Raw genomic sequence first — 16258 nt, 5'->3', positions numbered from 1 at the left:
AGCAAATCATCTTCTGCAATGACCACTGAGATTTACATCCTAGCCTGCCTACACGTGGCCTATGAGATGGCACCTGGTTGATGGATACAACCATGTAGGTTGAGGGATAAGTGTTATTTACCATTACGGCTAATTGCTTTGTTTTATAGTCTGACTGTGAAAACAGAAGGAAGATGTTTTACATTTAAGCAGCACAATCCTCCTTTACTTAAAGCTTATCATGGACCTACACCTAACTCTGCAAATGAGCTGACTTTAATCAGCAATTTAAGCGTTTTATTATTTAAGTGTTTTTGTGTTCGTTTGTTTTTTATCCAGTGACTTTATCCAGCTTATTTTTTTTGTGTTTCTGGCTGATTTATTTTGTGACAAAAAATGTTTTCATTCTTTAGTGTTCAGTTCTGCTAGCATCAGTTTATTAGCTAAACTGAATCAAAACTTATTAAATGCCATTGTTATTCAGAAGAATTTGACCTCGATCTGAAAAATCTGTGTAACTGAGAGCTTAAAATGAATAAAAATGACAAATGACTGACTAAAATGTGGCATTTTTTCGGGCCAGTGACACACTTAAACACAGGCACTACAAAAAAAAAAAACTATTAGGACATTTTTTTAAATTGGAAATGTTGATCAGGTTCTAGGTTCTCATGAAGAACTTTTTGATTCAAGAGATTCTCCTGAACACCAAATATAACATACAGAGAGGTGGACAGAGAAGTATTTTTACTTTCTACTCAAGTACATTTTTTCAACTATATGTACTTTATCAGTATTCTTTTTTTGGAAAACCTTTACTTCACAACATCCTAAAGCATAATAGTGTACTTTTTAATGAAACTAAGTATTAAATTATATTTAATATGAAACATAGTGCACTAAAACGTACTTTCTTTTACTCAAGTAAAAGTAATTCAAAGTTAAAAAAACAACAACTTTTACTTAAGAGACGTGGTGCAGCGAGGTAAAGTAAAAGTTTTTCAAAGAAAAAAAGTGATATAAAGTACATATACTTAAAGAGAAAGTTAAAATATTTTTTAAAAAATGCCTCTGGTTATAAGCCTTGAGTATTTCGGGTCATTTGACAGACACTTTAAGGATAAATTGACAAACAAACTTAAAAAGCAGATGTTAAGCAGATGTTAAGGACACACTGACAGATGTGGTCAAAGTCACTTGCCTTAGTACACATATGGCTATGAGAACTTGTGCTGTCATGATGATTATCAATATCTCCCCTGTCAATATGCCTTGTAATTTAACTCTTTGAATTAGCAAAGACATGAAGAAGCAAAGACATTTACAGTCAAAAATGACCAGCCTCTTTGAAATAATGCTACATAGATTTCTGTCCATAGTTCTTCTCTAGAAGCAGCAGAGGATGTGTACACATGGCATATGGCCGTGTGCCTCAGAGACCCAGGCCATCCTCTGTGCCTCCTCTGAGCCATGGTGAGGATGAGGAAGATTAATGCCCTGTGACCTCACAAGGTGATATTGCTAGGCCAAAGTCAGCAGTCAGTGCAGCCACTGAAGCATGACAGGAAATCAACAGTCTGTGTATGTTGACCTGACATACAGAAAGCCTTTCTGAACATGGCTCATGTGAGTAGCAATTTTTCCCCAGGTGTTACCTATAGTGGAAGTCCCAGTAGTGGACACATGCATTTATCTGCTGTTATATCACTGCCAAAGTGGGAAAATCCATCTTAAATGGAAAGCTAACCCCAAAAATGTAACTTTTTTTTCATCACTATCTTACTCTCGTCATTTTTAAAAACAAATATAAAATATGAAAAAAACCTCCATTGTAAAAAACCTTTTATAGAACTAAAAATGTCCATGCATGTTAAAGGTTATTTTGAACCATAGATGCCAATAAGTGGTCATTTTTTTTAAACATGACTTTATTTCTTATGCTGAACAAAGAAGTTTTATGTTTTGTCCATTGATATGAAAATAAGTATGGTTCAGTGCTTTCATTGTATGGATAAAAGCATTTTTATCAGTGTTTCACAAAGAAAGAAAAGTAATTTAAAATGACATGAGGATGAGCATATGATGGCAGAATATATATATATATATATATATATATATATATATATATATATATATATATATATATATATATATATATATATATATACATTTTTTGGTGAACTGTTCCCTTAGCTTTCAGCTTAGTAGGTATGTGGTTTCTAGCTGGCCTCATTTGCTGGTCCAAGGCAATCATTAGCTGCGGCAAATCTATATTTGACTAGCTACAAACCAGCTAATCGCTATTCTTACTAGATTCATATTTTCAAAACGATTTTTAAAACATGGCCATCTTAGACCAGCAAGAAATCAGCTAACAAGTTCTAGCTACAACGTCATAGTATAAGTAGCCTATGGTAAAGTATAGTTACCCAGTTTAATATCAATTTGTACAATTGCGCCCTTCTGTCGCTGTCCGTGGTGCTGAACGCGGAGCTTTTTAACCCCTCATGCAAGCATCAGGCCTAAGATTCCGACAGTAACACGTGTGCACGTGCTGTGATGTACCCTCTAATGCAAATGGGGGGCCGCTAAACGTCATCGGGTGGATAAAAAAAGAGCATGACAGTCGTCTTACCTTCCAAGCAACATGTCCTCCACAGTCCCGAATGGGTCATCACCTCTTCGTTCTTCTTGCTGGTCTCGTTCTCGTTGTTGGTCTTGATCTTACACACGCCGCGCGAGTACAGCCAGTAGTCCGTGCCCACCGCGATGGTCATGAGACTGAAGGCAGCGAACGCGCCCACCGTGGTCAATAACATCTGAACTCCGCGGTCAAACACACCCATGTTTCCGCATTCCATGAAAGGGGGACCCCCTTTCCTCTTGATGTATAGGAAATAAATATTTGAAAATTTACGGGACCAAACCAAATTAAAAAAATGGGATATATTTGAGCGAAAGGAGGGGGAAGGGGGAGGATGCGGTAGGAACCTTATGGTTGCGTTTGGGTGAGAACCGATTAAGGAAGAAATAGGTGAGCCTTTTTGGCTGTTTTTTGTTTGTTTTGGGAGAGGAACTATACGCTTTCCGCGCTGTTCCAACAAAGAACCAATTCACCCTCCTAAATCGTTTGTTCTTGTCTTTGTTTCTAAGCGAGGTGAGATGTGCAGCAGCTAGTGCTACAGCTTAAACTTACACATTCACGCTGCAAAGCCACTAATCAAAGATAATAATTAAGTGCAGAGGCCTTTAATAATGGCCTGAGCATGTCATTCAAACGCCACAGCAATTAAGCCGATGCTGAACAATAACTATACTCGGATTTAATCATGACAATTTTAGGCGCGTAGATTTGATGTGTTAGGAATTGAGGATAAATACTAGTTTAAGAAGAATGTGCAATTCAGACTGGCGTTGATGGAGTGATGCAAGGCTTTGCTTTGGATCGGAATATATCTAAACAATTCAGTGTGTTACAACAACTGTTGACCTACGTAGACAAACACGCCTTCTCTTTATATGGCTAAGCAAATAGGCTACTAGTCTAGTCTAATCAAGAGGGAAAGACGCAGAGAGAGAGAAAAAAGAAAGGACAGGATAAGCTCTACTGAAGTGCAGGAGCAGAAAAAATAGAGGATAGATGGATGGATGGCCAGGATAGTCCAGTTCAAAACCAACGAAAAGAATGTCCAGGCAAATCTAAATCTGCGGCTGCCGAATCAAGTCAACGATGGAATGAGAAAATTCATCGAGAACGAAACATAAATTAGCAAATTAGAATACTAAAATAAAGCACTACTATATATCCTTTTTCCTAAAATTCCGATCCCCAGTTTCCATATGTATCTCCTAGCTCTTTGAAGGTTTCTTCCGAAAATGGCAATCTGCTGTTGAATATGGTGCCGTCGAAGATCCGGTTAGAGCAGGGAGCATCCAGCAGAACGAGCCGACCATTACTCGTCATAGAGCCGGCTCAATGAGACCGAGAAGGCGGAGGCTCCGCAACTGCTGTATTCTAGACCCGTCGCTGATGCTCGCTTATCCAAATCCGCGTTGGCTTTCTTGCACCCAGAACCGTCCCGCTTGCAGAGCCCTTGCGCCATATAAAAGACAAAAAGACCTGAGAATGAGGAACGTGGTGTGCTGGGAAAGGAGGATACGGGTCTGCTTCGGTCCCCTTTGCTTGTGTGCTAGTGAAGATTTGGGAGAGGGATGTAGGCAGGCGTGCTGTGGCTTTGGAGAGAGAGAGAGAGAGAGAGAGAGAGAGAGAGAGAGAGAGAGAGAGAGAGAGAGAGAGAGAGAGAGAGAGAGAGAGAGAGAGAGAGAGAGAGAGAGAGAGAGAGAGAGAGAGAGAGAGAGAGAGAGAGAGAGAGAGAGAGAGAGAGAGTTATACAACACAGAAGGGATGTGCGGCGACAGAAAAAGGGTGCAGTTAAAAGTCTTTATTTGGACGGAGCGGATAAACTCACGTTCTCGAACGAATATAGTAGCCTAGATTTAAATCGATGCTGCTGAGTGACAGTGCTGGGCTATATGTTATGTGGATTATATAATCGAATTACAAAAAAAAAAAGTTTAAAAAAAAATGACAATAGCCTTTAAAATACACGAGTCACGTAGCTATTCGTCATCTAGGGCCTATAAATACGTTTTAAACAAAAAACGTTTTTTGTTATTTGTAAAGAGCCTAATATGCAATAAATTATAAATAAACATTGAAAGGTCCTACACTGCCCCTGCCCCTAAACCTATCCACCACAGGAAACATTCTGCATTTTTACTTTCCAATTCTCCATATTTCACCCTCTCCTTGTAATAGCCTATCTATGTCATACCCATGTCATTATACACATTTGTGTCCTCATATGTCACAAAATCATGCCCCCCCCCCCCACACACACACACACACACAATCAAAACAGCCCTGACTCACCTGATCTGGCAGCAAGATGTTAGCAGCAGATCATTAACTTGGGAGTAAGTTGCAAGGTGTGTGTGTGAATATGACCCACCAGATACTCGACTGGATTGAGATCTGGTGAATTTGGAGGACAAGTCAACACCTCAAACTCGTTTTGTTGCTCCTCAAACCATTCCTGAACCATTTTTGCTTTGTGGCAGGTGCATTATCCTACTGAAAGAGGCCACAGTCACCAGGGAATAATGTTTCCATGAATTCCTGCAACAATGCTTAGGTAGGTGGGATGTGTCAAAGTAACATCCATGGATGGCAGGCAGGACTCAAGGTTTCCCAACAGAACATTGCCCAAACCATCACACTGCCTCCACCAGCTTGCCTTCTTCCCATAGTGCATCCTCTGCCACGTGTTCCCCAGGTAAGCAACACACACACACCCGGCCATCCACATGATGTAAAAGAAAACGTGATTCATCAGATCAGGCCTTCTTCTTCAATTGCTCCTTGGTTTTGATGCTTCATTTTGGCGCTTTTGAAAATGGAACGGAGTCAGCATGGTCTTCGGCTGTGCACCCCCATATGCAACAAACTGCACTGCACTGTGTATTCTGACACCTCTCTATCAAAACCAGCATTAACTTCTTGAGCAATTTGAGCTACAGTAGCTCGTCTGTTTGATTGGCCGCACGGTCCAAGCTTCACTCCCCATGTGCATCAATGAGCCCTGACCACTCATGACCCTGTCGGTTCACCAATGTTCCTTCCTTGGACCACTTTTGATAGATACTGACCAGTGCAGACCGGAAACACACAAGTTGTCAAGCCATCGTAATTTAGCCCTTGTCAAATGTTGCCCATTTTTCCTGCCTCTAACTGTTGATTGCAAGTTTTTAATTTCTCATACGCATGTCATCCCATTGGCTACTTTATACATTTCTCTCCTTTCGTAGTTCAATGGCTCACAATAAATTCATTATTTGATAAAAAATAACACACTGTTGCCATGAAGCTCTATATGGCTTAGACTAGTAAAAAACAAGAGTGAGAAACATGCTCTCATAACTCTTTTAGGACTAGTCTAAAGCCACATAATATTTGATTGTTACCGTGCTAGAGCCCTTTTTTAGAGCCTTTTAAGTGTAGCATCAGACTCTACTCCCCCCTTTCTCCTGACCAAAGGACATGCTTAAAATTCTAGTCTGGTACAGAGCTGGACCACTCTGGATTCAAAGCGCAGACGACAGATGAGGAGAGCACACTGACAGATACAGAGAGGAAGGGGACGCAATATATAGGCTGGATTTACTGAAAAGGGAATTGGGGAGTTCAGATTTGCAGAGATTTATGTATGTTAAAGCATACATAAAATAACATGTTAATGCTCTGAAAAAGGACTTTGTGGTATTAAAAAATCTATTACATTAATTCATGTAATTTATACATTGTAAAATCAAGATTACGTTGGAACTATATATCTTATGTCAAATTTAATTAACTGAGAAGAAAGAGTAAATTTTACCATATATTTACAAATACTATTTAATGTTTTATAGTCACAGCACATTCACCTAAAAATACTTGGTACATTTTTATCTGAAAAGCAAAGTGCGTTTGAATCCACCCGCATGTTTTTTTCTTCTTCAAAAGATCCCGCTTGTTCAGTGGGATGTCGCTTTTACATGGCTGGCTTATTCTCTGTAAGTTTTGACTTTTCTATTTTAGATCTGTGATAACAACTATGTGTTCATTTTGATGGTTTGATTATTGCATAGATGTTGCGGTTCAAAATTAACTGAATGTGAGTTTTAATCACAACAATGTTAGCTAAAGCGCCGGGCCGGTGGTGACGGCATTATCGTCTTCTATAAAGTTGAGACTGGTGGTTAGTCAAAGAAGAGGGCATTAAAATGTTAGCAGCGTTCTTATAGAAAAAGTCACCAGTCTGGTTAACTTCCAAATAATTGAATGTTAGCTCAGCTGGCCGTGATTAAGTGCTAGCTGCCTGTGTGTTGTTGTTAGCCTTATTTAAAAACGTCTAGTCATTTTATATCCACTGAAAATTTCGCAGCAATTAATTTATCCAAGCTAATCACCAAAAAATGTCAAAGGGTGTTTTGGTGTTGGGTTCATGTTTCATGTTTTTAGGTTTTCATGTTCACTTTCATGTCCTGTCATGCACTTCCTGGTTCGTCATGTGATCCTGCCATGTGCTCCCTTGTCTTGTGTTCTGATGTGTCATTGGTTTATTGGTTGATCATTGTTCACAGGTGTGTGTGGTCTACATGTTTGCCATGTATCTTTTTCTGTTATTGTGAATGAATATGTACCTGTTTGTTGGTGAAGGTTTAAGGATTTAAGTTTAAATTTTCAAAACTCTGGCCAGTTGATAATACCTAGAATATCTAAATCAACTGCAGGAGATTGATCATTTTTCCTATTTAGCACCTAAACTCTGGAATAGTCTTTCTAGCATTGTTCAAGAAGCAGACACACTCTGTCAGATTAAGTCTAGACTAAAAACGCATCTTTTTACTATGGCATACACAGAACATTATTAACTTTCATTATTCAAATCAATTGACTGATTGTTAGGCTGCATTGACTAGGTCAGCCGGAACCGGGAACACTTTCATAACACCTGATGTACTCGTTACATCATAAAAAGAGTGGCATCTACGCTAATATTAGTCTCTTTGTTTATCCCGAGGTTTATCCCGATCCGGGCAGTGTCCGGATCGAATGGTGGACCTGCGCCTGGACATGACCAACGCATCCTGGAGTGTCTGCTGAGAAAAAAACCCTTCTCCGGCGCAATAACTCCGATCTTTCATGTATTCATACTCTTGTGTAATCGACGCACCATCGTAAATAAACCCGTCTCTTCCGTGATACCCTGAAATTTTGAATATTCCGATCTAATATGATTTCTGACCTGTAAGGGTGCCAGAATAATAATCATACACGGTGTGTTAATAGGCCAGAGGAGAACTGCCACCCCGACTAAGCCTTGTTTCTCCCAAGGTTTATTTTTCTCCATCATGCCCTGATGGAGTTTTGGTTCCTTGCCACTGTCGCCTTTGGCTTGGCTTGCTCAGTAGGGGACACTAAAATAATGATCAAAGTTATTCAACTAAATATACAAATACAATGTATGAATTAGGTTTTATTTAATTCTATAAACTATAATACTGATCTGCCAACATTGTCGCTCTATGATAAATTTAAAATAAGCTGATAATTTCACTGTTTCTCCAGAATGACTGTACAACAAATCTAATTTTGTTGCAGTATTGTCCTGTTTGACACTGTGAAGCTGCTTTGACACAATTTTCATTGTAAAAGCGCTATATAAATAGATAGATAGATAGATTGATGTTTATGTTTAGATTCATGCCAAGCCTTTTGTTTATGTTTGGATTTAAGTTTGTGAGTTTAGTCATTTTTAGCAAGCATGTTCATTCTGCACTGATAATGATTCTATTTTGTATTTGTTTCTCAATATAATTGTTCTTTCTTTCTTTATTATATAAACTGTATGCAGGAGGACAGTCGCAGTGATGCCACTGAACACATCGAGTGGATCCAGTCAATGTGTGAATGAGCATTAAATTGGGGGTGAAATTTTGTTTCATGCATACTGAGCTTTTTACACTGTTAAAGACTTGGATTCCCAACCCCAAACATAGACAAAGTTTCAAAACTAATGTTGGACGTTTGATGGAGTATTTCTGTGCCAAAAATACTCTTTCTGGTTTCTCACAAGTTTCGGAGAGTTTTTTTCGAGTATGGCTCGGCTTGACATCGACAGAGCGGAAAGTCCTTGTATGGGCCGTACGGGCTCTTCTCACGGAAGGTGCGTGTGCGCGCGTGACTGAGGCGAAAGAGCAAATGCACGCCCATAAACACTCTCTCAAGGTGCAGATCCACTCGTCCAAGGAACACTTCTGTCGCACCGCGCTCCACTTTATTCCTATAGGTGATGTCAAACGACTTTAATGCGCCCGCACAGCATTCTGGGAAGGCAGCGCTGCATTTGAACCGATTTGAATGCAGAAATTACGAGAAGCGTCACATCACGCTTCGGTCGTGTCACAATAGTGGATCTCCACGATCTCTGCTGTCACAGGACTTCACCAAATCAACAAGAAGTGTGTTTTGACGGAGCGGTCCCAACAATAAAGTTTCACGGTCCTGCTTTGGAAGCAGGCGGTGAGTAAAACTGCTTCAAATGTCTATGTTGTTGGCTATCGTTGCGTAAGTTAACATCAGTAAACAACACGATCGTGTATACGTTAGTTAATGTATCAATGGAGCCTAGCGATGTATGGTGTGTGTTTAAATAAAAACAAGATCATAAATACTTAAAAATATTGTCATTCTTTAGCTCCACCCACATGATACGCCTCCAGGCGCTTGTTTTTTTCCCAGAAAGACTCTGTACAGCCTATCTTTCTTTTATAAATATAATAAAACTATTTTATTTATAACTTTTCGGAGATATAAAGGATGCAATGCTACTCTATGGTACTCAAGATTGTCATGAGATTGACTGAAACTGAATGTTTCACCCCCCCTTTAATGCATGCCAACACCTCATTGAACTACTTAACATAATATGCATAGACAAATGTAGGGGGCAAACATCATAGAAGTGGTGTTAGAGCATGAGAAAGTGGTGCAGACTGGCTGGTCTCCATCATTAGTCTCTGTGTGTTTGCCCACTCTGTTCCTGCACACTAATCCGGCTCTATTAGCTGTGTCATGATCACTGGAATGAACAATGAGCAAACAGGAGTTCTGGCTTTGGCCACTGACGCTGAGTGTGTGATCTACTGTGAATCAGCAGGGAATGATTAAATGAACATAAATGAATGGGTATTTTAGAGATAGTGTGTAATTAATGCTGAAGCGTATGGTTGTGTAGCATTCACGTATGATCTTAAATCCCAGCTATGTTAGTGTCATGCAGTATAGCGTATGTTTACTGTGAAATATTACTTATACTACTGCTGTGCCTTAGCCTAGAGGCGTTTCTCAATGTCAAGGAAGGATCCTCGGAAGCCAGAATTCCAAGGATGCTACGTCATCGACATCCAACGAAGGACTGTTCCAATGTCGAGGATCCTCGGAATTTCAACCAAGGACTGAGTCCTTCGTTCGAAAATTATGTCATATACAGGAAAGAATGCATATGAGTAGCCTTCGCGCTCTTCGCGTTCTCAAATCACCACAATCCTATGCGCGCAGCTTTGCTATCTTCAGACGTTCCCGGAGTCGGAACGTGAATGGGGCAAATATGCTTGTATCGGGGTTTGTAGATGGGAAGGAAGGAGGCGGGGAACCGGCGAACGTTCAACAACTTTATAATAAATAATAAACAAAACGAAAGTAACGAGGGCGACTGCCCGCACACACATAATAAAACATAAACAAACCATAACATAAAGTCCAGGCCTGGACCCCTCTCGTCTTCCACGCTCCTCCAATTATACTCCCGTCACTGCCGTGAGCCGAGACCGGTGTGGCGATCAGCTGCCGCTCATTATCACTCCACCGGCCCGCTCTCATGGTCCCTCACCTCGCTGCTTGCCACAATGCTTTTATTTACGTTACCAAACATTTGTTATAACCGTAGTAAATATAAGTAAAAATTAACGTTTAAATTCCGGTACAAATTACTACTGTATTGATATAAAAAAAAAATACAAATAACGTAACACATAACGTTATTGATGGCCAACGGACCTTTTTCACTGACGTAATGACGCAATGACGTGCACTTGCTAGCCTGTTCCATTTACGTGTTCTCTGAATGCTAAAGAGGAGCCTCGCCTAGCCTCTGAAGGAAGTGACTTGGAAGGATCAGTCCTTCCAAGGAAGCATCCTTGACATTGAGAAACACCTTAGAAATCTAGACGCACCCTGCCCAGAGTGTCGTCTAGCAACTCTCAATACACTTGCGAGCTGTAAAATCCAAACTCTGGTTGGGCCAATCACATCGTGTATAGAGTCAGTAGGCGGGGGTTTAACGTGCGGAGCTTGCGTGCTTCTAGTAAACACAGAAACTGGCGAACGGCAGTCTTTCGAATCAGCTTTGACCGCGACTCTGGAAGACTTGGAGTTAAAGGGTTAGTTCACCCAAAAATGAAATTGATGACCTTAATGTCGTTCCATGCCCGTAAGACGTTCATGTTCAGAACACAGTTTAAGATATTTTATATTTAGTCCCAGAGCATATGCAGTCTATGCACACTGTACTGTCCGTGTCCAGAAAGGGAATAAAAACATCATCAAAGTAGTCCATATGTGACATCAGTTAGTTCATTAGAATCTCTTGAAACATCGCAAATACATTTTGGTCCAAAAAAAAAAAACAAAAAACGATGATTTTGTTCAGCATCAGTCTTCTTTTCTGTGTTTGTTCACAAACCTCAAATAAAGATTCAAACGGCCATGAATCAGTGAATCGATCAATGATTCGGATCGCCAATGTCACGTGATTTAAGCAGTTTGGCAGTTTGACACGTGATCCAAACTGCTGAAATCACGTGACACTGGCGATGGGAAGATGTGTTCTGAGTTTTGCCGATCGGATACAGCGTTTCAACGAGCTCTGCTTCACCTTCGTTGCTCTGGTTGGTTGTAGCACTATCCAATTGCGTGCACGCCGTATAGAGGGAGTTTGAAAGACAACCGTTTATCCCGCCCCTCGGATTGAGCCCTGTCAATGGTGAGTTTCCAGACCAAACATCTTGATGTGGGTCTGGCTTGTCAGGCTAGCTGTGCCTATAATCAGTTTACGGCTAACATTTTGAGGTGCATAGAGTTTATTATCAGAGGGTTTAAAGTGATACTGAGCAGCCAAAAACGGCACCAATATCTGGTGGTCTTGGGCCTTGTTGGGACATAGAAAAATCATTCCCTACAATTGAGAACTGTCCTGGTTTGTGTTTATGGTCCATACTTCCCATGTGGACCTTTAATGTCAGCTAAACATTAGGCTGCAAAAAAACAGTGCTAATCAACTGCATGTTAAAACACCCCTTGAGCACTGGCTAAAGCAATGCTTAAAGTGAATTGTGCTCTGCAGAAGAGAGAGAGAGAGAGAGAGAGAGAGAGAGAGAGAGAGAGAGAGAGAGAGAGAGAGAGAGAGAGAGGAGAGAGAGAGAGAGAGAGAGAGAGAGAGAGAGAGAGAGAGAGAGAGAGAGAGAGAGTTGTGGAAATGCAAAGGATAAGGTAACTCTCTGAACTGCCTCCTTTTTTGTGGTTTCATTAATTGGATGTGATTAGGTGAAGTCTCTTGTAGAACTTGCCTCAGGGCATTCTCTGTCTTTGGGGTAGACACTATTTTCCTCCGCTGGAGTTTCTGTAGATAAGTGATGCAGTGGTTTGAATACACCTTGCCACAATCACATGTCTAACACCAAAGTCTGGAGATCTGAATAAACCACTCAGGAACTAGTGCATACAAGGCATTAGAAGGATTTGGCTTAATTTATTTGTTTTGTTTTTTAGAAAATACAGGTTTCGATTGGCTAAATGAGAAAGCTAAACTTAGCCCGTATGAACCTTCAAACATTGGGACATGGATTTTTGATTCATTGATTCATTTTTGGATCACATGATTGTGGGGGGGGGGGGGGGGGGGGGGGGGAGTTAGGTACACATTTGAAATTACATTAGGGTGAGTAAATGCGAACATGATTTTTGTGTGTGTGTGTGTGTGTGTGTGTGTGTACAAATATGTACACAAAGAGACTGCATAATTTACCTTAATTAAGATTTCAATTTGGAGTAAATAAAAAAAAACAATTAGCTCACCTAGTGTTTCCTTATGTTGTTTATGTTTGCTGCTTTCTTTACTGTATTGCTGTTATTATGGTAGTAACACTTTTTCCTTCAGCCTCTGTAACTCACTGAATTTTTGAGCTAGAGTGAGCAAACTTGTATACATCTGTTTACTTACAAAAGTCATGGGGCAAGTTGTAACAATTAATCAAAACATGCAAAAATAGAACCCATATTATGCAATATGCTTCAAAAATAGGTTTATCCAAATCCAATCTCTCTCTCTCTCTCGCACATATGCGAGTAGATGTTCACTCTGGGCGACTAAAGAATATCTATCATTAGCCAATGGCTAATATGTTTTTTAGATTTTATTCGCCAGTGTGTGTGTTAGAGGATAAGAATAAAAGTGTGTGAGAGTTTCTCAGCTCATTTGATGACGTACTGTAAACTCTATGAAGGCTCACAAGTTTCTCTCTCTCTCTCTCTCTCTCTCTCTCTCTCTCTCTCTCTCTCTCTCTCTCTCCTCTCTCTCTCTCTCTCTCTCTCTCTTAATGGTTCATAATGACTAGATGTACTGTATTGCAGAAAGGTCAGCCATGGATCATCTTTTTTAAAATTAAGGGATTTAATGGATTTTAACCAACTTAATAATTCAAATCTGGGTATTCTTAGTTAGTACAAAGAAAAAGTATTTATGTGCATCCACTTTGAGATCCGACTTGGAGATAATTTCCACTTTCTTGGCAATTAGCCTTGCTATAGAGCATTGTTGCGAAGGATAAGGAGAGACCTTAATGGAATTTTACTTCCTGGTATAAATAGTAGTAGTAGGTTGTCATTTTCTGCCTATGCAGAGAATATCACAATTTTTTATCACAAGCCAAAACGATGTTAACAGTTTAATGTTAAACTAGAAAACTAGAACATATGGAATAAAACGTTATTAGAACATATGAGAGAGCATCTTCAGCAAAAAAAAAAATGAACTAGGGAAAAAGGTGAAGGGATTTATTATTGTTGAGTGGGGAGGATTAGGACTAGGACTAGAATTAACGATTTTTAGGAAAATAACAGTTTTAAATATAAAAATTGGGGAGGGAATGCTGGAAAAGTTGAATGTTAGATTATCTCAATGGAAATGTCTATTACCACGATTGTTGTACAGGGGAAGAGTTCTGGTTGTAAACAACGTGGCTGCCTCTATCTTGTGGCATAGACTTGCTGTAATGGATCCACCTGATGAATTGATCTGCAGGATACAAAAAAAAAAAGACTTTTGTGAATTTCTTCCGGAGCGGGGGGCACTGGATTCATGCAGCAGCACTTTATCTTCCTGTTCATGAAGGAGGCCAGGGTCTGGTAGATGTGAGGAGCAGAATATGTGCTTTCAGAATCCAAGCAGCACAGAGACTTCTCTACTTGGTCTTGATCAGACTTGGTTTGGACTCAGATTACAAAGGCAATTCTTCAAAAGACTGGGGGTCTTGGATTGGACAGACATATATTTTTAATGAAGCTGGAGAAGATGAGCCTCTCTGAGCTTACACCTTTTTACCAGGCAATGTTGCATTCATGGAGAGCCTTTAAAGTTGCGAGAGAAGTGGATGAACCTGGGAATTGGGTTCCAGAGGAACCATTGCATTCAATGACTCAAATAAGACTTTTGTCTTCTATAAGTTTGAGTGCATGCTTACAGAGACATGGAATTGTAAAGCTGGGACACCTCTTGAACAGATGGATGGAAGTCGTGGAGGATAAAGAAATGACAGGTTTAAGATCTATACGTCTGACAGAGGAGTTGATGAATGAGATTGTAAATGCCTTCCCAAGCAGTTACAGAAAGTGCATTGAGAGGACTTTTGTCAGACAGGAAATGAACAGGAATTCCCAGGAATTAGAATCTCTCCTCTTATAAAGGCAGAACACGGAAATGAAGATGTGGGGCCAATTCTATCTTTTGAAGCCCCGCAGCTGGAATATTTTAAGTCTGCACCAAATAAAGCAATATATTACTCTGCAGTCAAAGTTTTACATCAGGATTCCTTTAAAGGACAAAAAGCCTCAAGGTGGCCAGGTTTATTAAAGCCAGACTTCCTCATGAGGGACAGGTGGAGATCCCTGTATAAGCCTCCAAATGAGAAAACCGCTGATCTACAGTGGAGGATCATTCACAGGGCGATAGCTATGGACAGACATGTAGCACACCTGAATCTAGCAGTGGATGAACAGTTCAAGTTTTTTGGGATGGTAGAGAATTTGGAGCATTTGTTTTTAAGATGTGAAAGGTTGAAAGGTCTTGAATTCAATTTATGAAAAAAGTGTTAAAAGTGCCTCTGCAGTATAAAAGGCTTACGCAACAGTTACGCTCGTCTGACGTGGTGTAAGCCTTTTGAACTGTGAGAGGCACTTCCAACTTTCAACGGCCGGAACTTTAATTGATAAAGTTTTAAATATGGATATTTTTCTTCAACAAACGCATCGATTAGCTTCAGAAGGCCTTTATTAACCCCCGGAGTCATGTGGAGCATGTTATCATGGACAGATGCATTTTTTATGGACTTTGAAAACTTGGATTAGTCAGGGCTTTTTAATATAACTCCACTCTAATTGTATTAGTCTGAAATAAGAATGTCATTGTCAGACACAGACGAGGACACAGATGGATTAGTGCAAGTGCAAAGTTTATTATCAGAGGTAACGGACACTTACGGTGATATTTAGATGGGTGGTGACATTCGATGATGGTGAAGACGAGGATGAAGGTGAAGACGAAAAAGACGATGATGATGAAGACGAAGATGAGGGCAGGTGAGGGCTTCGAAGAAGGACAATCAGTATGATCTGGAAGAAAGTGGGAAAACACAGAAATGAAACTATTCATCTAAAACTTAACAATTATGAAAGAATTAGTGCTGTAAAGGCTTGAAACCACCAAGCATTCAACTATGCTAAGGCAACTAAGTGCATGGTCCCATCAAAAGGTTGCATTAGCTTGTTGCCTTGCACACTGACACCAGCTACTGAGGGCACAGTACTGCGTGTGTCTCTTACAGCAATGCCCTGAAGCAGTTCTTTACATATTTTCATTGTAATAACATGCTTTATTCAGTTCCTTTTGTAAATAAATGCATACAAATGCTTGTGGAAAAATCACTTTCCTTGTCATTTGAATGCTGTGGGTTGTAGTGGTAATACACTGCTCTGGATGAGGAAACTATTGTATTGCCTGAGGGGAGACCGACATACAACACAGTATATGACTGCATTTGACAGGCTCACACTTCTGACTTACCATATGCCTTCACCGATTCAGCTCCTATTTTGGTGCTCATACCCAGACACATACATGACACACATTAGACCTTAGCAATCTTACTTCCAGTAAAGTATTTAGCTGTAACTACTTCCCCTGACGTCAGTACAGTGGACTAGAATGCCCTCTTTTCATCTTATGTGGGGCAGAATTTAACTGGATTAATAGGCGGAGCTATTTGCTTGTCTAGATTTGGTTCAGCCTAAACTTTTAATTAAAAAATGCTTGCCATTTATTTTTCAGAACAAAAAAAATCC

At 40.0% G+C, this 16258-nt stretch overlaps 1 protein-coding gene across 1 annotated transcript in view; it reads right to left on the bottom strand.

Moving 5' to 3' along the window:
* The window catches only part of cacng2a (calcium channel, voltage-dependent, gamma subunit 2a), a 92324-nt gene extending 88116 nt beyond the window's left edge, over positions 1–4208 (bottom strand). Inside the window, exon 1 of the mRNA XM_067415191.1 lies at positions 2615–4208. Coding sequence (XP_067271292.1) covers positions 2615–2840 — 226 coding nt within the window. The 5' untranslated portion in view covers positions 2841–4208. The remainder of the gene's footprint in view (positions 1–2614) is intronic.
* Between the last annotated feature and the right edge of the window lie 12050 nt (positions 4209–16258).

Source organism: Pseudorasbora parva, chromosome 2 (assembly GCF_024679245.1).
Source record: "Pseudorasbora parva isolate DD20220531a chromosome 2, ASM2467924v1, whole genome shotgun sequence".
In the NCBI taxonomy this organism is placed as follows: Eukaryota; Metazoa; Chordata; class Actinopteri; order Cypriniformes; family Gobionidae; genus Pseudorasbora; species Pseudorasbora parva.
The sequence above is the reverse complement of the archived record's forward strand: the minus strand, read 5'-3'. Positions and strand labels throughout refer to the sequence as shown.